The 23952-nt window shown below is 50.7% G+C and overlaps 1 protein-coding gene across 4 annotated transcripts in view; it reads right to left on the bottom strand.

The window, feature by feature from the left end:
• The window catches only part of GPR161 (G protein-coupled receptor 161), a 64386-nt gene continuing 41324 nt past the window's right edge, over positions 891-23952 (bottom strand). For 3 of the 4 annotated variants that reach the window (XM_021089471.1, XM_021089473.1, XM_021089474.1), the window contains 4 exons: positions 20035-20759; positions 13178-13282; positions 9402-9521; positions 891-6997 (listed from right to left, as the gene is read on the bottom strand). In XM_021089471.1, coding sequence (XP_020945130.1) covers positions 6732-6997; positions 9402-9521; positions 13178-13282; positions 20035-20759 — 1216 coding nt within the window. In that variant the 3' untranslated portion in view covers positions 891-6731. Of the gene's footprint in view, positions 6998-9401; positions 9522-13177; positions 13283-20034; positions 20760-21510; positions 21669-23952 lie in introns of all 4 variants that reach the window. The other variant, XM_021089475.1, reaches the window with a different exon arrangement.

Genomic DNA, 23952 nt, shown 5'->3' with positions numbered 1-23952 from the left:
ACGCAAGGCATATGGAAGGTTGCCAGGCTAGGGGTCAAATCGGAGCTGTAGCTGCCGGCCACAGACAGCTGCAGCCACGCAGGATCCTTAACCCAGTGAGCAAGGCCAGGGATCAAACCTGCACCTCATGGTACCTAGTCGGATTCGTTTCCACTGTGCCACAACAGGAACTCCTAAAACTTATTTAAGACCTCAAATATTAAAGTATTTGCCCAGGGAATTAGGCTTCCTATCTTTTAGCAATTTTGTAGTTCTGGTGTTGTATGTTACAAAGGAGCAGGGCAGTCCAGACAAGCAGTCAATGAGGCAGTAAAGACAGAAAACATTCTACAGAAGCAGAATTGATAAGTCCTGGCTGCTCCCATGATTCAGTGTGTATTGCGGGGGGGATCCCCACTGGACCCTGGTGCCCATACCTCCTCAGAAAAATGACCTTGGCCTTCGTGGTGGCAGGTGCATGGTCAGGTAAAGGTGAAGGGCTCTGTGCCTTGAGGTTGTTCTGAGTCTCTGACAATCTACCACCCACGCTTTGACTTTTGGTATGAGATGGACCTACTGAGAGCACTGCTGTTCATTAATCCGCCTTTAAAAACTCTGGGTTAATGGTGTTGGTGGTGCATTTCCTGGTCATGCTGGAAGTCACTGAACAATATTCTATTAATCTAATTGTCTTGGGGGCGTCTGTGAAAAAACACATGGACATACCAGGTGATAGTGGGATGGACATCCCCACACCACAACTCTGCAACAGTTGGCCTCTTACTGCCCAAAGGGAGGGAGGCTGGAGACCGGATATGTCTGCAGAAAACAGGGGTGAGGTGTAAAGAGGGAGACACCCCAGAAGTCCACAGTCCACAAGTTCAAGTACAGATTCAGTTTCCACAGCTGTACACATCCCAAAACCAGGTATTTAATCAGGGAAACAAAACTATTCTTAATACACTTGTTTGTAAATATTGATTTATAATAATCCTAAGCATTTTTTAATCTTTAAGGAACATCCAAATACTTCAGGTGAACTGTGTTTCAGGATTAGTTTGTCTTCATTTTGAAGGCTGGTTTTTAACCACTTGTGCTTCCAGGGGTCCGTTATCAGAACACAGCACAGGACTCTGTCCCTTAAGATGTCCACATCGCAGACCGATTTCCAGCCAAACAGGCGGCAGCCTTGCCTGCCCAGGCCTGTGAGCCACCCTAAAACTGTCTTTTCCTCCACGCAGGCCTGACTCTCCTGTGATGAGTGATACTTCAAAATGGTGTTGTCAGAAGGAGAAACGAGTGGCTTCTAATTTCTAAGCTATTAATACTGCTTAGGAAAACACTTTCTGAGGGAAAGGAACAGCTTTTTGTATTTTGTTCTCCTAAAAATAACACTGAGCAGAACTGTGCTCTTGGTAATCTTATGCAGATTTGAGTTTATGCTTTGAATTCTTTCCACTGAATCCAATCACTTTCCTTAGGCCTGCAGTTTTTTAGAGGTCTAGCAAGCCATATTCCAATCTTGCAAACTCCTTGGGTTTACAGTACTTCTACCTACCTACCTAATAAAGCCCTGCTGCCCTATTCTTCTAACTATGACAACTGTGAACTATCCCTCATCCTCCTCCAGCAGCAAAGCTGGTTCTTTCCTTCTCTCAGTCGCATGGCCAAGACCTGGCATTCCAGCGCTGACTGGCTTTGAGACATTGGGCAGGTCCCTTCACTTCTCTAGGCCTCCCTGGATTCCATGTGTCCCTCTCCCCAACCCAGAAGGACGGTCTGGCTTTGCTCCTTCTGTGGTCACATTTGACTGTGCTCACAGCCATTTTCCTTTGGTTCAGGGTGAAAATTATGATTTTCCTTCTCTCCCCTGGGACTCAGCAGGGGCTCTGTATGCTGTGGGCAGTGGCATGGCCTGTTGATCCTGCACCTCCTCTTCCCTCGGGGGCTTGGAGGATCAGAGAGCCTGTGACCCTAGGAGTCACTGTCACTACAGGTCATCTCTGGGAGAGCACCCTTTCTGGACTGTAAGGGAGGTCGAAGCTGAGCTTGTGCTTTAATTCCAGACACCACACCAGCCCTGGGCGCCATCGTCTTCACTAACCAGTAACTTTCAGAAAAGTTTTGCTCCTTAGTTCCAAATGCTACTGCCTTTCCTCCCTCCTCTCTACTGCTGTCCCCTTTCCCACCACGTCCCTTTGTGCTATACAGCAAACATGACAATCCCCATGGCAACCACCTTCAATACCTCTTATCTAGGATAACAGTTATCTTTTCCAGATGCTCACTTCTTGTCATAGCGAGCCCTGTAAAGCAGGAATAATACACCCACTGACTGCATGGAGAAGAGAGAGCAGTGGCTCAGCATCAACTCTGCCCCAGATACTGGGCTGAATGCTTGAATCCACATCATCACCTAAGAGGGAAGCTCCCCTGGAGTCCATGTCTCCACTTAGAAACAGATTACAAAGTTCATTTTATAGATGAGAAAACCAATACAGAATAAGTAAGTGGCCCAAGGACAGCCTGCTAATAGATAGCAGCATGGGACCCAAGCCTGCACAGTCCCCATGATACCACATTTGCACAGATGGGCAATGAGAGAAAGCACTTAGAAATGCCTAACCAATGCACAAGACAGGCACTCAGATGTCTTAGCAGGTCAGTTATGCAGTAGGCACTCAGTACGTATCAGTGCCTCACCCTTTTGTAGCTACATCACTTCCAAGGTTCCTTCCAGACTGGAGATAGCTGGGGCTCACAGCTGAGCCCCTGTCATGACTATACCCTGTGGTCCATCTAGAGATCTGTCTAATCTGCAAGGATTTCAGGGACCAACTGTCAGGACAGAGATAAACTCATCTAGTTAAATCTGAACAGGCTAATAGGGCCTCTCATTATATCAAAGCACTTTTCCCCCCTTTCCTGTCCACCCTAAACGTCCTTGGCCTATTGCAAATACCTGAGTTAGTCTCGCTGGCCGCTCAGAGACTACCTAGCGGCTCCTTAAATGAGAATCAAACTTTGACGTTAGCACCAGATGGCCCTTGTCTTACATTCCTCAACCCTCCTTCTACAGCAGGGATTTGCTTAAGATCACAGAGCTGAGCAGTGGCAGTACCTGTGACCCTGAATGGGGTCACACTTGTAAGCAAGCTGGCTGGGTGGTCCTTTAAAGGCCGAGGACTGCAGTAGAGACCAGGAGTTCAGAGTAAGAGCTCTAACCCAGAAGCAAACAAGCCTTTAGGTTTATCCTTAGCCCTTTGCCTCCAGGAACTGCCAGTGGCATCACAGCCACACTGCTGCCACCTAGTGCCTAAGGCCCTGAACTTCACTTTGGTGCATCTGGCCTGGGAAAAGGCAAAGGGGTGTTGAGCTGTGTGCTCTGTGGTGTGGTGTGAGACTCCAGTGCCTTCTGGGTCACACTAGCCCCCAAACCTGCTATCTAGGGGACAGCATGGGAACCTGGTCAAGTGGCAATCCCATGAAAGAAGCGGAGATGGGCAACTGTCCTAAAACGGTTTTCAAAGCCAGACAACGGGACTAGATTTTTAAGTGAACGAGTGGCCAAATGTCCTACCTGCCACTGTCCACGCGGCCCCCTCAGGAAGGCCTCCGGCTGCCCCTGCACAGCAGAATAAAGCTAACGGCCTGGCTTCAGTGAAGGAAGCTGGGGTTTTGACCTCCTGTGCTAAGGACAGGTATCCTCAAAAATGCCTCTCAGGAGTTCTCCCGTGGCATAGCAAGTTGAGGATCCAGTGTTGTCACTGCAGCAGCTCTGGTTACTGTTGTGGCACGGGTTTGATCCCTGGCTCAGGAACTTCCATGTGCCAGTAAAAAAATGCCTCTCAGTGTACTGGGTGATGTCTTCCTCTCCTCACCCACCTCCTTCTTGCTCTTCTTTTTCCACTCAGGCCGTATCAAGGAAACTGAATTCCTGAATATTCAAAATATAGTTCTAGCTGCCAGACATCCTCCAAGGTTTGGTGCCAGCAGTCACCTTCTGCACGGAGCTGCCTCCAACTCCTCTACTTGGAAATAATCACCTCCCTCTGGAGTCTGCAGTTCTTTCAATAATCATTACCTGACTTTGCTATTTAGCCTCAGTCGCCTCCAGGTCTCTCCCTATGTTAGAGTGAAAACACTCTAATGTTACTACTCACAGAGCCAGTGTTAGTAATCAAGTAGTAACCAATGTTTACAATGCTTTGCACATAGATGTGATGCCTGGTAGATGAATAAACAGACCTCAGCGGAAAAGGGCAAACACAGAGAACGCTTTTGTACTTTTAGATTAGCTTAGATTAAATCCCAGTGTATCGCAGCTAGTCTAGGATCAGCCAGTGGGGACCTGGTGGGTCCCAGGACTCTTTCCCTAGAGCCCAGCCAACTACAGTCCAGGGGAAGTACTCTCCAACCCTTGGGTTGCAAGCCACTTTGCGGCACTCAAAAAGGCCTAGCCTGGGGGCCATCGTGAGTTACTCTAACTTGCCTGTAAAGGTCTCTCTGCCCTGTTCCACCTCAGTGCACACTAGATGCTCAGGAATATAGCCCCTTTAGAAACTAGACAAGGACAAGTGCTAGGGGAAAAAAAAAAATCACACATAGGGAACATAAATGCCCTCAGATTTAGGCATGCCACCCAGGAGTGAGAGCAGAGTCTGACTGATCTACACATCTTTTTTTTTTTTCTTTTTTCTTTTTAGGACTGCACCTGCAGCATATGGAAGTCCCTAGGCTAGCTGTCGAATCAGAGCTGCAGCTGCCAACCTACATCACCACCACAGCAATGCCAGATTCGAGCCCACATCTGTGACTTACACCTATGCTTGCTGCAGTGCCAGATCCTTAACCCACTGAGCAAGGCCAGCAGTCAAACCGGCATCCTCATGGATACTCGCTAGGTTCTTAACCCATTGAGCCACAAAAGGAACTCCCTGATCTGCACATCTTATCAGCAGAACCCACAGGTGAAACTGCCCTCTGCTCCTCTGGAAAAGCCACCTGCTTCTTCCCACTCTCATCCAGAATCCGACCAGTGCCTGGCACCCAGCTGACCCACAGGGGTTGTTGATGATCAGATGATCATTGGGAAGGTTAGCAAGCCCCCAGGTCTCAGGAAAGTCTTTTGTAAACTGCACACTAGGGGACCAGCCACACAGTAGAGACACTGCCTCACCAAGAGCTAGCTAGACCCCAAAGAACACTGCAAAGGTCATTCACTTTCTGGAACAGCTGCCCCTGTAGCAGACGCAGCTGGATCTTGGAATCTACCCTTTGCCAATCACCTGGAATTCTGAAGGCGGGGAAGGTCCTGCACTTGGCTGATTTAATCATTCAGGCTGAAGGGCAGGCACAGGTGGTTCCAGTCAGCACAGACCTGACTCCAAGCCCCCACTTCAACTGCCATCCTGACTCACGGGAGGCGGGGAAGATCCAGCATATGAACCATAATCCGCAGCTCCCCTTTCACCTCGAGGAGGTGCCCTCTGGCCCCATTTATGTGTCTTGCTGGTTGGCACTGTGTCAGGACATGCTCGTAATAGACCAACTGGACCAGCCCACCCCTCCACACACACACATGAGAAGCCACACACAAAAACTGTGCAAATGTTAGTCCATGGGATGCCCTTTTTTTTTTTTCCCTAAGCTACAAATTCAAAAACATCAAAGACCAGAGTTAGAAATGATCCTGGCAACCATTCAATCCAACTCTCCAATCCCTTATCTCATTTCCCAGATTCCTAGAGGTGACAGAAGTCCCAAATGATAAGGTAAGACAGAGCCAGGCCAGAAGGCAGGTTGCTCACTCCAAGTCTCTCTTGTCTCAAACTGCCCAGGGCAGGGAACTAGTAGCTGCTGCCTACGGGAGAACTCCCTGTGCACCTGGCAGCCAGCTAATCTAAATGGTCAATCAAACCTCACAAACAGAATCTATTCCACGACGTTTTCCTATGTGACAGGATTCCAACAGTATCTCTATTTCCCAGCAGCACGTGGCCCTGTGGCCCCGTTCGGGCTCAGTAAGATCATGGTGCGTCCTAACCAAACGGATTGTTTTTTAAAACTAGAAATGAAACATCTGGTATCTGCGCCTCTCTCCTGTCTTTTACAGTGGTTTCTCCCTGCTTTTGAAACATCAAAGAATAAGCCCACAGGGAGGCGGACACGATGGGCCTTGTTCTCAGCAACAACATCCCCCTGGGCCCCCGGCCTGTCCCCTCTAGCACCAGCAGGTGTCTCCACCAAAGGCAAAGTCATAACCAGGACACAGCGTGTGGCAAATGGATCTGGGGTGCTCTGCTGCTGGATTCTCTTCTGGGGACCGTTTAGTGCAGAACTGACGGCCCCACACGGCCCAGACCCACTACACGGAAGTGCCGTCCTCCAAAGTGCATCGGGAAGGGCTCGCCTGAGGCCTTGGGACAGTGCGTGGCTGGACTCCCAGGACACAGGTTGTGAAGAAGAGGAAGCGACCCACATGGTGGTTTCCTCCCGGCCGTGCTCACCAGTCCCCCTCTCAGCCCCGCCTCCCACAAAGTCACAACCACACCTCCACCTGCTTTTCTTTATGCTCTAGGTGCCTCTGGTCTCGTCACTGGGGCCCACAAGAAGCCTGGTGGGGTCTCACAACAGACACCGAAGTCACTCACAGACGTTGTGTTCAGAGGTTTTTCGTCTGATGACTGAAGACCAGATGTTGCTCCCAGGGCCCTGGCCCAGACGGGAATGGGCATCCTGCGGGGAGGCCCTCATCTCTGTTCTGCAGCTAAAATGTTCCCCTCGTCGATGCTCTGCAGCTGCAGCCTCTGACTCGCCAGAGTTCTGCTGCCCCGGCGACTCCCAAAGCCAGCCCCTGGCACCGTCCGTGCCGCCAGCAAGACCCCAGGCAAAGCCTCCTCCCCAAATAAGTTGATTTTGGCTTCAGCCTCAATGGCTTTGGCCAGGCTGGCTGCGTAACTGTCCAAGGACTTATGCACGTCGGCTCGCACATGAAGAATAGGGTTCCTGGCAGCTTCTGAGAGAGAAGGGAGAAAAACAGTTAGAGGGGGGCCAGGACCATGGCCATTCTGGAACTGGCCTGGGAGGGGAGTATCTTAACTTACTCTCTGGGAAATCTTAGAGGCTATGTATCTAACCTCAGCTCCCTCATCTGTAATGAGAAGATCGTGGCATAGCCATTACTTTAGGGGGTTACCGTGATAATGAAACAGTTCTTCCTAAGATGCCAGCTTAGGCCTGGCTTGTAGAAAAGGCTTAATAAATACTTTCTAGGAGGATATTCAAATGTTTACATGGTTGAAAGAGTTCTCTGATCTTTCTGCTCCCTGGAGTAGCTACGGCTGTAAATGTCCACAAACCTGAATGTTGTCTCTGCCCCTCCACTCTTGGTCAGAGATTCCCCAGAGCCACATGGAGACCCTCAGGACTGGAAGCTCATTAACGGTTCCCCCAGGATTACTACCCCCTAACAATGGGGCACAGATGGGAGGGTGGGAGGGGTCCTTCAATTTCATACCCAGGGCCTTATGACTATTAACCTCATTGCTTATTTCCTCCTGACATCTTGGGGGGAAAGGTGTATCCCCTACTTTTCGAGTTTTCTGCAGTAGGCAACTTCCATCCTACTCTCCAAGAGGGAAAGAGTTGCGGGGGCCACGTGGCCCCTCCCTGCCCTGTCACTCATTGGCGGGAGGGGGGTGCATCTTACATGTGCCCACTCTCCTTCCTGCCTGTAGAAAGGTGCCTTTGGAATTGCTGTCCCCTAACAGTTGGCTTGATGGAGCAAGCTTGGCCTTGTGTGGGCTCGCTAGATTAAGGAGGATTTCAATCCATTTCTTTAAAATATGGGAATACTGTTTTCCATAGCGGTTGTACCAAGAGACTCTCATACTAAGTGAAGTCAGAAAGACAAAGACAAATACAGTATGATATCACTTATATCTGGAATCTAATAAATGGCACAAATGAAACTATCTACAGAAAAGAAACAAACTCATGGACGTGGAAAACAGACTTGTGGTTGCCACAGGAGAGAGGTTAGGAGTGGGATGGATTGGGAGTTTGCAGTTAGTAGATGTATAGCATCTGGAGTGGATAAGCAATGAGGTCCTGCTGTGTAGCACAGGGAACTATATCTAGTCATTTGTGATGGAATATGATGGAGGATAATGTGAGAAAAAGTATATATATATATATATATATATATACACACACACACACACACACACACATACATATATACATACACACACACACACATATATATATAACTGGGTCACTTTGCAGTACAGCAGAAATTGACAGAACACTGTAAATCAACTGTAATAAAAATTCTTTTAAATATGGGAGTAATATATCATAAAGCCCATGAGGCTGCTGGTCCAAGCTCTGTTCTTGAATCCTCTTTGCCAGTGAAGCAGACAATTTGCCATCTGCCTCCCTGACATCCATGACCATTCATCTGGAATCAGGAAGGGGTGCTAGAGAGATAGGACTAATTATGAACCTAAGGCTCTGACCCAGCCCATATTTATTTTCATACTCGGCATTTCTGAAGAATGTATGTCTTACAGATCCCGGACTCCTCCACCACATACACACCCAGCCATGCGAGTGGCTGTCCTCATACGGTGGGATTCAGAGGCAAAGAGAGTCTTACACCTATGCGCAGCCTGATGGCTCCTTGGTCACTCCTCGGATCAGCCTGTCTGGATGGGAAAGGATGGGAAACCAGACCCCAAGTTCCAGAGGCAACATGTGTGCCGAGAGGTGAATTCAGAACAGGTAGGGCAGAAAAACATCGGACTGGACTACAGCCGAACGCACTCCTCTCACAGGATCCCAGCTCCCTTACCAGCTTCTGGGCAACAGACACTCAAGACGGCAGCCTTTAGTGCTGCTGGAGCAGGGCACTCGCGGGGCATGGCTTCCGTCTTCCACGTGAGGAAGCCGAGGCTCCGAAGGACACGTTCAGATTTATAACCACACGTAACCCATAAAGGAGAGGAAACTACAGAGGGCTCAGAAACTGTTTTATCCAGTCAGGCAACTTCCTGAGGGAGGGAGACTAGAACTGGTATGTGGGTTGTGTGTGTATGTGGGTGGAGCCGTGTGTGTGGCTGTGTATGCATTTGTGTGGCTGTGTGTACGTGTCTGTGTGTATAGCTCTGTGCCATGCATGTGTGTAGCTGTGTATGTGGCTCTGTGTGTGTGTCTACATACAGCACCATGGCCACTGCTTGCCTAGCCTTAGATGCTGGGAAACCTAAGAACTCCAGTGAGACTGGCAGGGTCGGGAGCGACATCAGGGTGGGCGAAGGTGGGGCCCTGGTTGGGTGGAGGCAGGCAGAGCCAAGGAATTTTCCAAAGATCCTTTCGTTTCCCCTGTTTTCCTAAAGGCATCAGTGACAGAAACCAACCTTTGACTTGTTCCACTTCATCCTCGAATGTCACCGAGCTCCTCCTCTTGGGTGGGCAAGTGCAGTGCGAGGGAGGGTTGTCGTCAGACGTGTAGTCCTCGAGCAGCATCACGTCTGTTCCTAAAACCAAGGGCAGATGTGCACCGGAACCCAGCAACACCACCAAGTCCTTCTCATTGCCTTTCTTGCTGGCTCTCAACACCCCTTGCATCCCTCTCTCCCACTGAATCAAACCCACCGTCAAGGGCGACTAACTGCCCTGCAGCATTTGCCCAAGAAACACTGTTTCATTCCAAGGAGTTTGCAGCCAGCTTTGGGGCTGCTTCAAACACACCAAAAATACAGCAAGGTTATCCAGGTGGATGGGTTACTTGGAAGTGCTGAGTGTGCCAGACCTGGAACGGAGGGCACGGGGAGTCAGGCTGAGTGGAGGAGGGGGCCCTATTAAAGGGGCTTTGTGCTCCAAGTGATTTTTCTTACAGTTTGAATTTCTAGCTTTCTAGTTAAAATATGCTGTCCTAAATAAACATTTAAAACCTGAAAATGTAAACTTCTTTGGGGATCAAGAAGGGATTGAAAAATATGTCCCCTAAAGAGTGGAGGGAGATGTTCCCATCATGGTGCAGCAGAAACAAATCTGACTAGCATCCATGAGGACACAGATTTGATCCCTGGTCTTGCTCAGTGGGTTAAGGATCCGGCATTGCCATGAGCTGTGGTGTAGGTCACAGACGTGGCTTGGATTCGTGTTGCTGTGGCTCTGGTGTAGGCCAGCGGCTGTAGCTCTGATTCAACCCCTAGCCTGGGAACCTCCGTGTGCCTCGGGTGGGGCCCTAAAAGGACCAAAAAAATAAAAAAAATAAAAAAAAAAATAAAGTGGAGGGAAAAGGCAAAGCGGCAGGAAGGCCTATTAGAGAGAGCTGGGCTGATGGGCAGGGGGAGTGGGAGGGAAGGAGGGCAGATGTTGGGACCAGCCTTCAGTCTTTCAAGGCCTTGATGCTTAGGAAATTAGGAAAGAGGGGGAGCCTGGAGTTTCCGTTGTGGCTTAGCAGGTTAAGAACCTGGTAGAGTGTCCATGAGGATGTGGGTTTGATTTCCTGCCCTCGAGCACTGGGTTAAGGACCCAGTGTCGCCACAAGCTGCAGCATGGATCATGGATGTGGCTTGGATCCTGAATTGCTGTGGCTGTGTGTAGGCCTGCAGCTGCAGCTCTAATACGATCCCTTGCCTGGGAACTTCCATAAGCTGCAGGTGTGGCCATTTAAGAAAGAAAGAAAGCGAGAGAAAGAGAAGGAAGGAGGAAGGAACTAAGAAAGAAAAGAAAAAAGAGGAGCCTGGAGCTCCTCACATGTTCTTTAAGAACGATTTGCAAAGGCACATTCCTTCGGCAGGCTTGTAATATGGTGGTTAAGCATACAGGTTCAAGAGTGGGACAGATCCAGGATCCCAGGCAGGTGATTTAATCCCTTGGCATCTTTTCATGCTTGCACAATGGTTATCGTAATTCCATCTACCTCTTAAGAGTTATTGGGAGGATTATGAGTTGAAACATGTACACATGTGACACAGTGCCTGGCACACAGCAAGTGCCTCATCACTGGAAGTCATCACTTGTGAGGACACAGCTAATAAACTGTGGGGCTAAAGCTCACACTTTGGTCTGTGGGACCCCAAAGCCCAAGCTCCTTCTACTACCTACAACCCTGTCCCCTCCCTCGCTCCTTTCTGCCTGTTCAGGTTTTAACATCACTTTCTCAGAGAAGCTTTTTTAATGTTCCCTCCCACCAATTCCTTTCCAACAGAGAGCACACACAACTCTGTTTTGTGTCCCTGTGGCACTTGGCTTCCCGGAGCAGAATTACTGAGGTGTAATTTGCATCCCACACAAGTGCCCATTTGAAGTGCACAGGATGGCCATCCTCACCACTAGAAAGCAAGCCCTGTGAGGGCAGCTCACCCCATCTTTCTCACCTAGTGTGGTATCTGGTCAAAGCAGTGGCTGGGCAAATAAAGAAACAAATTTGTTAATGAGCGAATGTCACTCTGCCTCTGGATCCCTGTTGGGGTCTGAGAAGCGGGCGGGGGTCTGAGGAGGGACAGAGGCCTTCCTGTCCTTCACATCACACCAGGGACTCGGGCCTCCAAGGGAAGGTGTGACCAGCGGTTCAATCCTCTGGGCTGCCCGGGGGAAACGCTCCATAACAGGAGGCCTGGCCTGGCTCCCTGGCCATGGCCCCCACACATAGAATTCCATGACACAGGCTCAGGCCAGGAAACACAGCTCAAGGCAGAGAGGACGTTTCAAAGGTTCCAGCAGCAGCAGAGAAGGAGGAGGACAGAGGGAAGCCTGTGCTTTGAGATCCAGGACGTGGCACCCTCCTTTCAAATGGACAGATGCCAGTCTGTCACACACGTCCCCAGCACACATGTGCCCAGCACTCAGACAGACACTCAGACTCACACAGCCCCCAAAGAGCTGCTCTGTCAGCTCCATGAATGACTGGCAGAGGGACACCACCAGCCACTGCCTACAAGCCTCTCACCTAGGGCCTGGTGAGGTGACGCAGTCATCTGAGCATAAGATGTGGCACTCGGCTGCCTGGAAGCCAGGCGCAGACTGTGACATCACAGAGCCCCCTGCTCAGGGGAGGAGCCCCAGGTCTGCACCAACCCCTGGGAACAGCTCCAGGGAGAGTTTAGAGGATGTTGGTAGAGATGTCTCTTCGGGGAGACAGAGCTCCCCACAGGCAGGTGCAGGGCATGTAACAACAGTGACAGGGCACCCGACCTTGTTGACTCTGCCCTGACAGAGGGACAGTTGTACCAGATCACAAATGGGGAAACTCAAAGGTTTGGAAAGAGACGAGCAGGGAGTTCCCATCACGGCTCAGTGGTAATGAACCTGACTAGTATCCATGAGGATGCAAGTTCGACCCCTGGTCTTAGTCAGTGGGTTAAAGATCCGGCGTTGCAGGTCACAGACTTGGCTCGGATGATGCGCTGCTGTGGCTCTGGCGTAGGCCGGCAGCTGCAGCTTCAATTCAACCCCTAGCCTGGGAACCTCCATACTCCCTAAGTGAGGCCCTAAAAACACACACACACAAAGAAAGAAAGAAAGAGAGACAGACAGGCAGCCTGCCTCAACACTGTTCTTGAGAAGCCAATTTGAGAAGAAAACCTGGGCTGGCTGACTCCAGCCAGAGTCCACATAGGCCAGCAGTTATTATAACTCAAGTAACAACTCACAATAGCTTAACATGTTAACTTTTCAAAGGTTTTCACTTAATCTGCATCTCACAACCCCACTGGGTGGCAGGAAGCACAGGAGCTGAGGTCCTCACCATCTACAGGAAGGAACCGAAGCACAGAGATGCTAGAAAGCTAAAAGCTGTGACTGGAGTTCCCGTCATGGCTCAGCGGTTAACGAATCCGACTAGGAACCATGAAGTTGCAGGTTCGACCCCTGGCCTCACTCAGTGGGTTAAGGATCTGGCGTTGCCGTGAGCTGTGGTGTAGATCACAGACAAGGCTCGGATCCAGCGTTGCTGTGGCTCTGGTATAGGCTGCTGGTTACAGCTCTGATTCGACCCCTAGCCTGGGAATCTCCATATGCCACACATGCGGCCCTAGAAAAAGACAAAAAAAAAAAAAAAACAGAGAGAGAGAGAGAGAGAGAGAGATAAAAACCATGACTAGAAACCCTTGACTCCTGTCCCTTACATCCTGGGAGCCAGCCCTCCCATGAGCTCCTACCAGCGGGAAGGCGAGAGGCTTACCTGAGTCCTGAGAGCAGCTGAAGCCGGTGTCCCCCGTGCTGCTGCTGTTCCCCAGGGGCTGCCCGCCTGCCATGAGCGCTGTGAGGTGTGGGGACAGGCCCAGGTCTGAAAGGCAAGGTTGGCACTGACTGCACAATCCCCGTCCCCCACTGGGGCCCACAGGCCTCACCCCCTGGGCGGCCCTCCTGTCCGCTCCACTGTCCTGCACAGCACACCCGCCACCCACGGAAGACAGAAAGCCCTGGGCCGCCTTTCCTCCCTTTGCCCCTTGTTCCCATCCTGTCCCACAGAGGCTGGGACAGGATTCTCTGCCCCCTACCCACCCACCCTCAGGGAAGCTCTGGTGACAAATGTCAAACACCAACAAGGCAGGTGGGAGAGAAAATAAGTCCTGGGAGAAGATCTTCCAGTTAAACATGGAGTCGGGGTGCACATTAGATTCCCAAGATTCTACCTGAATACAAAACACAAATATAAAAGGGTTTGTGTTTTTTTAAAATACTGAAAACTCTAAGAAGAGAGAATGCACATAGGCTGGGAGGTGAGGGGCCGGCAATGAAACAGACCTAGGAAAGAGCGGAGGCTGTCGGCGGGGAGAATTGAAAGGGGTCCCCAAAAGTTCAGGAATTAGAGAACCCAGAGCCCCTGTAGCAGGTAGGGATGGATGGAAGGTCTCTACAGGAAGCAGTGGGTCCCCGCTGTTGCTCTTCCCAGTCTGGGCTCTGGGCACCTGCCCCCCATGTTGGCAGGAGAGCAGAGGGAGGAGGGGAAGTGGGGGACTCTGGCCTTAGTGACACCAGGCAGCTGAGGCCACGTGGGAAAAACCAAGGGAACAATGAGAGGCTGCAGAGGTAACAATGGGACTGCCTCTCCACTCCCTCACCCAGCCTGGGCAGGAGACCAGAGGCTTCGTCCTCGGGGAAGCCAACCCGTCCACCGTGAGGGCTGGGCGCTCTGAGAAATGGCCCGGCCCCACCACCCTGCCATCCACGCGCCTCCAGCTCCACGGCCTGGGGCTTCCCTGGGCCACTAACAGTGAGGAATAAGGGAGAGCCAACATCACCAGACCTTGAAGGAAAGGCCCTAGACTGAGAGGAGGGAAGAAAAAAGAAAGAAAATGGATCTCACAGGAGACAATGCAGCTCAAGAAAACCTATAGATTTCTAACTGGGTGTCCTCAGAAAATGGAGAAAATAATAAATCCGTGAAGAAAAGGGCTGGAGGCCACAAAGACCATGGAGATTGCACGGTTGTTCTCAGCAATGGAAAAAACAAAACAAAACAAAACAAAACAAAAAAAAAAAACAGCATAAAAAAGGCAGACTCCTCCCATCTCATGAGGAAGACCTACTTACCTATCAGATTTAATGACCTGCCATGAAGTACCACCCGTGTGCCCTCCCCACATCCCTGTCCCCGCCACAGCACCCTTACAGACAGGAGAGGCCTCTGCCCTGCACTTTCATCCCAATTCTTCTGAGGTGACAAGGTGACAGTACACATGCTCTCCTTTCTCCTCCAGAGTCAAGGAGGATGGGGGGGGGGTGCCCGTGCAGTGTAGGCTGCCCTCAGAACCTCCTTTCCAGGAAATGTGGGGATCACACTTTTGCAAAGAGCCTTCCCCTCTCCTGGGGGTTGGTGTAGGGGAAGTGGGGGTGGGGGTAGAGGCCCCCAAATATGATCACCCGCTATCAGAATTTCGGCCTCAGAATATGACTATGTCTCAGCAGGAAACTGGGCTTGGGAAGGAGGGGGACCTGTGGGGGAACATCCACTGACAACTGGGACGGATGAGGCCACAGTGGGTTTTGGATGCCATCTCTGGGGCTGCGGTAAAAGCCAGACACAAGTCCTGGTCACCACCAGTGGGAGGGATTGCTGGAGCCAAACCAACACGCTTGGCTAAGAGATCTGGAAACAGGGCAGCCAGGTGGCCACTCCCTGGGTTTATCCAGCACTTATCACTGGAGAGTGGGCACAGCTACCCCACGTTTTTTGACATTTCCACATGAAACAACAACACAGCTATTGGACCGGGCCCAATCCAACCCCTTTTACCAAAAAAAAAAATTTTAAAGAAAGAAAAAAGCACCAAGCGTCAGGCCCAGGGATCAGATTGGAAACCTGGTGCAGCCAGAAGAGGCACGAGTGCCTTTTAGAGGCTGAAAGAAGAGGAGTGCAAGTCTGGGGGAAAACTGACACTTTGCAGTAAGCAGGAGACCTCTAGGTGGCACCAGGAAGGGAATGTGGAAAGACAAGGCAGGAGAACTCAAAGGTTCCAGGGTCGCCTCCCCTCTCTCCAGCCTAAAGCTCACAAAGGCCCTGGAGCGGGGCACTCCCTGAGTTGACAGGAGTCGGTGTCCTCTACAGCAGATCACTGGAAAGGCTCTGTCCCCAGCTTCAGGAGCTCTGAGCCTCAGGTGGGAGCAGCATTTGGAGAGGCTGCCCTCCCACAATGTCCAGGACACCCTTCGAGCTGGGTGGGGGTGGTGCCTAGACTATATCCACCCTGGCTGGTCAGTGGGGGCAGAACTGCTGGAGGAACTGCTGGCCCCACCTTTGCTCCGACTGCCTACACCCACCTGTCAGTTTGAATTTGGAGTCTGACCTCCCAAGACCAAACCTGAGCACTTAGCGCACCTCCCAGCACTCTATAGCATCAACTCTGACTCCAAGGTTGACCTACCACCAGGAGGTGGCACTGCCCAGCAGCCCCCAGCGAGGCCGGAGGTCTCCCTTCCTAGGTGAGCCTTGTGGGAATCTGCTAATGAGATCTCACAAGCACAAAGTATTTTGGTGGTCCACTGACAGCAGGCATCCAGGGAAAATCTAAGCTTCTGCACTTCTTCAGTGTGGGGCTAAGAGAACGAGAGAACCACAATCCATGGATGACGGCTGAAATCCATGTATGAACTAAACATGATCATGTGTGTATAAAACTCCTGGCATCCCAGAGTCGGCAGGGAAGGTTCAGGTATTTGTGGAATGCCCTATGCCTGTGCTCCCAAGCACCATTAGCAAAGTCTATAATTCCATGTATTGAACCCTTTGATGAAAACTGTGCAGCTGCCAATGCAAATGGAGGGGAACAAAATCGAGCCAGGGCCTCCCAGTCTTTTCTTGCTGGCTTTGTTAAGAATCTTATCATCCTTCTTCCACTGCATTCTCTGAGGGTTACGGAGGTGGCTGAGGCGGTGGCGGGGGTGGCAGGAAAGCCCATTTGGATTTAGGTGTCTGCTGCAGATGCAAGTCATGCCTGCAGAGGGCGTCAGACCAGGGTCGTTTTCAGCTCTGGCTCAGCCAGAGGGACTGGGGATGCAAGGTGGAGGCCAGGGTTCTCCCTCCAGATCAGAAAGGTTGTGGTCATTCCTGGTATGACAGGCAGGATGTGGAGCGGGGTGGGCACTGCATCCTACTCTCTTTCCAAGACCTTTGCTGCTGCTGCCTGCCTCCCAAAATCAAGACATTTGGGGAAGAGACAACGGGGATTCCCCCAGCTCCCATTCAAGGGGAAGGCCAACAGCTCAGAACCCAGCATCCCCACAGGCTCTTCAACCCAAAAACATCCCACAAGAACTGCTTTTCCTTCCATGAAGAGACCACTCACTGCCGTAGACTTGCCAACCCAACCACAGCTGGTGTTTTCCTCCTGTTCTCACAGCCTCTCAAACTCCTCTAGGATAATCCCAAGAGGCTTGCATGAAAATCTTGGCCTCCGAAGCACGTGTTTCTTTTTGTTCTATCTATCCTCTCCTCCTCTGTTCTTTTTCCCCTCATTATTTTTTTCTTCTGTCCTTTTTCTTTTTAGGCCTGCACCTGCAGCATATGGAGGTTCTCAGGCTAGGGGTCCAATTGGAGCTACAGCTGCTGGCCTACGCCAGAGCCACAGCAATCCTGGATCCGAGCTGAGACTGCCATCTACACCACAGCTCGCAGCAACTCCAGATCCTTAACCCGCTGAGCGAGGCCAGGAATCGAACCCGCAACCTCATGGTTCCTAGTCGGGTTCGTTAACCACTGCGCCACGATGGGAACCCCCTCCCTTCCTTATTCTTAACGTCAATGGAATTGAAAACATTTAATATCTGTGTGTCTAGAAAAGTGGCTTTACAAAATCTGAACAACAAGTTCATTAGGGAAGGGAAACTGAACCCTGAGTGTACTCCTCCTGGCTCATTAGTCACAAAAGGAAATACAGTCTTGTCAGTGGCAGGGGGTGGGCATTCAGTAGTTAAAATATGGGGATCCCAAGAAAGATTTTTTTCTCCCACAGTCAGAAAGTCCCCAAATTCCCTCCTTTCTCAAGAAGGAACATTCCATCAACCCATGAGATAAATCAGCAATGTTGGTTTGTTTATTTGCCACATGGAAAAGAGCTCCTATCATCACGACTACTGAGAAGTCATGATAATTAAGAGTTGTTTCTTCCCACTCCCTTGAGAGGATGGGTAGAAGACCTCTTTATTTCCTGAAGAGTGTGAGTTGCCCAAAGTCATCTGGCAAGAGACTAGGACCACAGTCTGAACTGGCTCTTTCCATGAGCATAATCTGACACGCACCCTCTGAGTCTCTCTTCCAACAGCTTGTCCAGGTGATGGTAACTACGGGGCAAGATCCACCAGGGCATGCTACCAACGGCGGCTGAAGGTTGAAGGGAAAAAGGAATATCTTTACAGCCTCAAAGTAGCTCCTCGGCTGTATTCATTAATGACAATGGAAAAGACAGTAACTTTCCAGGGGAGAAACCTGGCAGATACCACCTGAACTATATGAACTGAAAGTATTCCCCCCAAGTTCATACACTGAAGCCCCAACCCCCAGCATGAGGGTGTTCAGAGGTGGGTCCTTGTGGAGGTGATCAGGTTTAGATGAGGTCATGAGAGTGCGTGCTTAAGAGACCAGGGAGCTTGGTGTCCCCGTCTCTGACACCATCCATCTCCACCATGCGAGGTCACAGCAAGAGGACAGCCAAGAAGAGGGCCCTCACCAGAACCCAACCATGCTGCCACCCTGATCTCAGACTTCTAGCCTCCTGAGTGTGAAAAACTGAAGTCATAGAGGTTAAGCCACGAAGACTATGGGATTTTGTTATAGCAGGCCAAACTAAGACATCAATCAGGATGTCAAGGGTAAAATCTGCTAGTAATAAGACATACTAACACACGTGCCCCTGCTGTGACCACTAAGAAGAGCATGTCACCTGCGCAAAGTGGCTGCTGAAGATGTACTACCCTGTTCTAATCTGGAGGACACATCAGTTATACACACACTGAAGGGCCTTCTGCAAAATTCCTGACCAGAACTCTACAAAGGTGTCAAGTCACAGATAGTGAAGAAAGAACGAAGACTTGTCAAAGATGGAAGAGGACAAAGGAGACATGATAACTGAACACAACGTGGGATCCTGAACTGGGTCCTGGAACAGAAAGACGACATCAGTGCAAAAATGGGTGAAATCTGAATCAAGTCTATAGTTAACAGCACTGCACCCATGGCAATGTCTTAGGTCTGATAGCTGTGTCGTGGTTAGGCAAGACATGAACACTAGGAGAAGCTGGGTAGATGGGAATTCTCTGTACCATTTTCCCAACTCTTCACTGAGACTTAAATTCTTTTTTGGCTTTTTGTTTTTTTGTTGTTGTCTTTTTGCCATTTCTAGGGCCGCTCCCGCGGCATATGGAGGTTCCCAGGCTAGGGGACGAATCAGCTGTAGTCGCCAGCCTACACCAGAGCCACAGCAACACCAGATCCGAGCCGCATCTGCAACCTACACCATAGCTCACGGCAACACCAGATCCTTAACCCACTGAGCGAGGCCAGAGATCAAACCCGAAACCTCATGGTTCCTAGTCGGATTCATTAACCACTGAGCCACGATGGGAACTCCGAGACTTAAATTCTCTTAAAAAGGTTTAAAAAAAAAAAAAAAAAGCTGTCCTGGGAGTTCCCATTGTGGCTCAGCGGAAACAAATCTGACTAGCAACCATGAGGATAGGTTTGATCTGTGGCCCCACTCAGCGGGTTAAGGATCTGGCATTGCCGTGAGTTGTGGTATAGGTCACAAACATGGCTTGGATCTGGCATTGCTGTGGCTGTAGCGTAGGCCAGAGGCTACAGCTCCAATCAAACCCCCTAGTCTAGGAAGCTCCATATACTGTGAGTTTGGCCCTAAAAAGACAAAAATTAAAAAATAAAAATTTTTTTTAAAAGCTGTCCTTAACTAGACTAATTCCTCCAGATCTCATCAAAGGTGATGGGATTGTGTCCAGAAATGATTAGCTCTGAAATCAATTATCAGATGGAGGAGCAGCTTTACACATACCAGATAGTGACACTTCAACAAGGGAGTGGAGGTTTGGTGTTGACACACCCTGAATTACTAGGGACCATGCGAGGAAACCACTGACCTGTGAGGAAAGGCCCAACAAGGACTCCATTCAAGAGAGACAGCTAAGGAGGGGAGGGAGTGTTTTAAAGCTGACTTTGCCTCAAACAACACTGAAAAGAAAGGATTGGCCAAGAGGAGAAAGCAGCAGCAGCTTGGCCCAATGCTTGGGTTCTTTTTCTTCTAGACAGAAGTAACTACACTGTCCAGGCCCATGCACCATGGCTGAGGTCACAGAACATGGATTTCTGAACTCTGCTGTCCCCTGCCCTGAACTGCTGAGCTCAGGAAATCTGCCTGGGAGTCACCGTGGACACTCTGGGACCCTTCCGCAAAGGAAGCCCATGCCTTAGTCCCAGAAGCCCACTGTCAGTCTGAGTTCCCGCCCATCAACCTGCCAGAGCTCTGGAGGGGCCCACATGCCACACCTGCTGAGGGTGGGCCTCCCTTCCCTGGCAAGTTCCTGCGTTACCTGTGATCCTGTTGGAAATGCTGAAGAGCCTGGACGTCCTCTGCCGCTGCACAAACGGTTCCCGGTAATACCGATCCCCAAAGCACATGCCCAGTAGTTCCTTGCGAACCGTCTTATTCCAGAGTCCATAGATCAGGGGGTGGCAGATGGCGCTGGTAAAAGACAGCCAAGTGGCCCAGGTCTCCAGTGTTGGGGAGACATAGTTCTTCCCCCAGAGGGCCTCAGATGTGATGACAACCATGTAGGGGCCCCAGGTGACCATGAAGGCACCAATGACCACCAGGATGGTGATGAGGGCCTTGCACTGGTTGGCCGAATAGACCACGCCCTGAAAGGCGTTCTTCCTGCTGCCTGAGGAGGAGGTGGAGGTGCTGGAGTTCTTCCTCCCATTCCTCTGTGGGTCCTCCTCCACGATGACCACGGTGCCACAGTGAACCTTGCGTGCCTTGACCCTGGCCACGCGGAAGATGAAGCCATAGCACACTAGCATGACCAGGAAGGGGAACAGGGCACACCAGATCTGCCAGAAAGCTGTATAGCCAGGCTCCCGGTGCCACGCAGCCACACACATCCACTTGAACTCATCAAACTCCACCGATGACCAACCAAATAGAGGTGGCAGGCAGCCGATGAGGGAGTGAAGCCAGATGTAGGCAAGTGCCATCACAGCTCGGTTGCCCGTGATCTTCATGGGATATACCATGGGGTACAGGACAGCATAGTAGCTAGAAAAAGGATGGAGGGAGGTGAAAGAGAGGAGTCAAAATAGAGAAGACACACCAGGATGGGCACCCACTGCTTTTCCTGATAGGGAGCTCTGTCTGAATTGCTCATCCAACCCAGCCACAGGGCAAATGCTTCTAAAAGTAGGACCTTCTCTCAACTCCCCCTGGACAAGTCACAGACTGGCCATGCCACACAGCCCTGTAGGACTCATCAGAGAAGGGCTGGATGCCAGGAAGAACAGAATGTAGGCGGCCCTGCTTCCAAGCCGCCAGGCCAGAGTCCATTCATATGTGGGGGTGTGGCTGATCTTGGGGCATCTACAGGAGCTCTAAAGGATCATGCAAGAAGCCAGATCATTTCTATGTTTCTGACAATTTTTTTAGATCAGTTTTCAGAAGGTCCTCAGAAACCAGAGTATCATCTAAGGATTAAGGGGTTCATTCATTCAGTGAACACTTTCCGAACACTTCCTTGGCTATGTGCCAAGCACCGTGCTATAGGCACTGGAAATACAGGTGAAACGGTGAGGGGGTGGGCGGGGGGAGACAGAGACTCAAGCACGGTGTGAGACTCTGGAGTGGAAAGGGCCGTCTTTAATCCTCACAACAACTGTTTGGAGCAGGGGGTGTTATCATTATCCTCATCTTATAGATGAAGACAGTAGAGCAGAGAAAGGATAGATACTCTGCCCCCGATAAGGAAGGGGAAGATAAAAACCCAGGCAACCGGACTTTACCATCCCCAGCGTACATGCCAGCAAGTTCCTGCAAAGCATCTTGCTCCAGAGTCCACAGACCAGGGCTGGTTCCTAATCCCTCAGCTCTGTGAAGGAGGGATGCCTGGAGAGCTACTGGTTCATATTGGCAGGGCCCTGGAGACCGACTGCAGGGTCAGGCAGAGCAGACTTCCTGGAGGAGATGGCACATAAACCCAGGTCTTAAAAGATCAGACGTACTGGCCCAGGAGCAGCTGAGGTAGAAAGCCAGCCCTGGCAAGATGTGGAGATGTGAGTGCTGGCTCGATGGGGGAGATGCACAGAGCTCAATCAGGCAGGCGCAGGGTGAAGGTAGGGGCCAGGGGGCTGGGGCACACCGAGCCTCGCCGGCCTTTTAACTGGCATGGGTGGGAGGAGTTAGACCATGGGGTTGAAGGTAAACCCTACCATCCCCACCCAGACATTTTATCCCAGGGAAATGCTGTTTAATGACGAGGCTTCTGCACAAAGGCAATGTGTGGGGGGATGCGGTGGCCACACTGATGCTGCCTGGTATAGACAGGACATTAGGAAATGAATGTGGCTGAGCCTTACACATCACCTGTGAAGCTACCTCCACCACCAGGACCGTCCTGAGTCATCCCTGGGTGCTAGCAGTCCAGGGACAGGGGCCATAGCCTGAACTGCCACCTGCGTCTATACCCTGTAAGAAGGGCCTTCCTAATCAGAGGTAAGGCCGTGGCTGCTGATCTCAAGCCTTGAGGCCTGGCTAAGGTCCAGCCTGGAAAGACAGTGCTTCTGGGCATGGAGTCTGAGAAGAAGAAACCACTGTAATTACGGTGTGGATTACAGACCCTGTGCACACAGCCTGGAGTAAAGCAATTCCTGTCTTACACTGACATCTGGGTTTGCATCTTGCAAAGGCCAGGCAGCCCTGTGAAAGAACGCCTCTGGAGTTGGAGATCCCCGGGTTCAGATGGTGACTCGGCTGTCCACCAGGTATGTGACCTTGGGTAGCTGATCTAACCTCTTAGAGAATCATAGAGCCTCAGGAGCAGGTCTGCTCCAAGGACAGAATGTGCTGGAGTGAGGGAAAGAGCTGGAGGGGGCCTCCCTCTAAATAAATGGCAGTGGCGGTAGAGCTGGATCTTTGCCCTCTTTTTTTTTTTTATTTTTTTTATTTGTGACTGCGGGATGTGGAAGCTCCCAGGCCAGGAATCAAACCCCTGCCATAGCCAATGCAATAACAACACTGGATCCATAACCTGCTATGCCACAAGGGAACTCCTCTCCCTTCCTTCCTGAAGACAGAATCCCCATCTTGTTCCTCCAAGACTGCCATGACCACAGGGGACACTGGGCCCTTCTGAGGGGATGCATCAAGCCACTAGTGGTATTCTACCCCCTGCCAGCTGACCAGGTGAATCACTGACCTCTGTGATGTCATATGGCAAATGAAATGTGAGGGAATTTTGCTGGGGTGAGACTGGGGGACCCTTCCAGGAAGGTTTTCTTCACTTTTAAGGAGAAACGAGACAGAGTTCTACTTTCCTCTGCCATTTAAAAATCATGCAGGCCCCCAGACAACACCTGAGGGGCGAACGTACAGCGGGTGTGGGAGGCCAGGGCTGGGAGCATGAGCAGTTCCTGGCTTCTCTGACCAGCCCTGCTCGGCCAGTCATAAAAATCATCATGATTAATAAGCTGTCCTCTGAAACAAATCCTTCTGGCTATTCTCAACACTGGTGAGGATTATTATTCAATGGCAAGGAAAGTGGTATTTACATCACTGCCGGAGGTTCTGGGCATGAGCAAGATAGTGGGATGCGACAGTGATTTCTCCCATCTGAGTCTGCAAGCCCAGTGGGATGCCTGGGCAGGGGGCTGGGACCACATCCCAAGGGGTAAGTCTCCTAGAATCAGAAGGGCCCCCAAAGCCAGGGTGCTGCCTGTATATACCCACACCCTTTAGGGGTTGTTCTGGCTTTATGGGTTTCATTAGGTAAAATTTATACACACTGAAATGCACAAATCTACATCCATATCAAGATAAAACATGTCAGAGTTCCCACTGTGGCACAGTAGGTTAAGGATTTGGTGTTGTCTCTGTAGTGGCTTGGGTTGCTGCTGAGGCACAGGTTCAATTCCTGGCCCAGGAACTTCCATACGCTGTGGGTACAGCCAAAAAGGGAGGAAAAAAAGACAAACATGTCAAGATTTATCCACAGAAGAAAATGGATTTCATAGATTTGAAATTTCATTTTTTAAACCTAAGTCTCATTTAGGTCTTGTTGCAGGTTCCAAGGAAAATATAGAAGAAAAGCACCTCCCTATTCCCTGCAGGTTAATACAGGCCAAAATGGAGGGGCTTTCCATAATTATTTTCTTTTTTTGGATTATTAGGGCCACACCCACGGCATATGGAAGTTCCCAAGCTAGAGGTCAGCTTGGAGCTGAGCTGCCAGCCTACGTCACAG

The sequence above is a fragment of the Sus scrofa genome, chromosome 4 (genome assembly GCF_000003025.6).
Source record: "Sus scrofa isolate TJ Tabasco breed Duroc chromosome 4, Sscrofa11.1, whole genome shotgun sequence".
In the NCBI taxonomy this organism is placed as follows: Eukaryota; Metazoa; Chordata; class Mammalia; order Artiodactyla; family Suidae; genus Sus; species Sus scrofa.
Note: the sequence above shows the minus strand (reverse complement) of the source record. Positions and strands in the feature narration are given on the sequence as shown.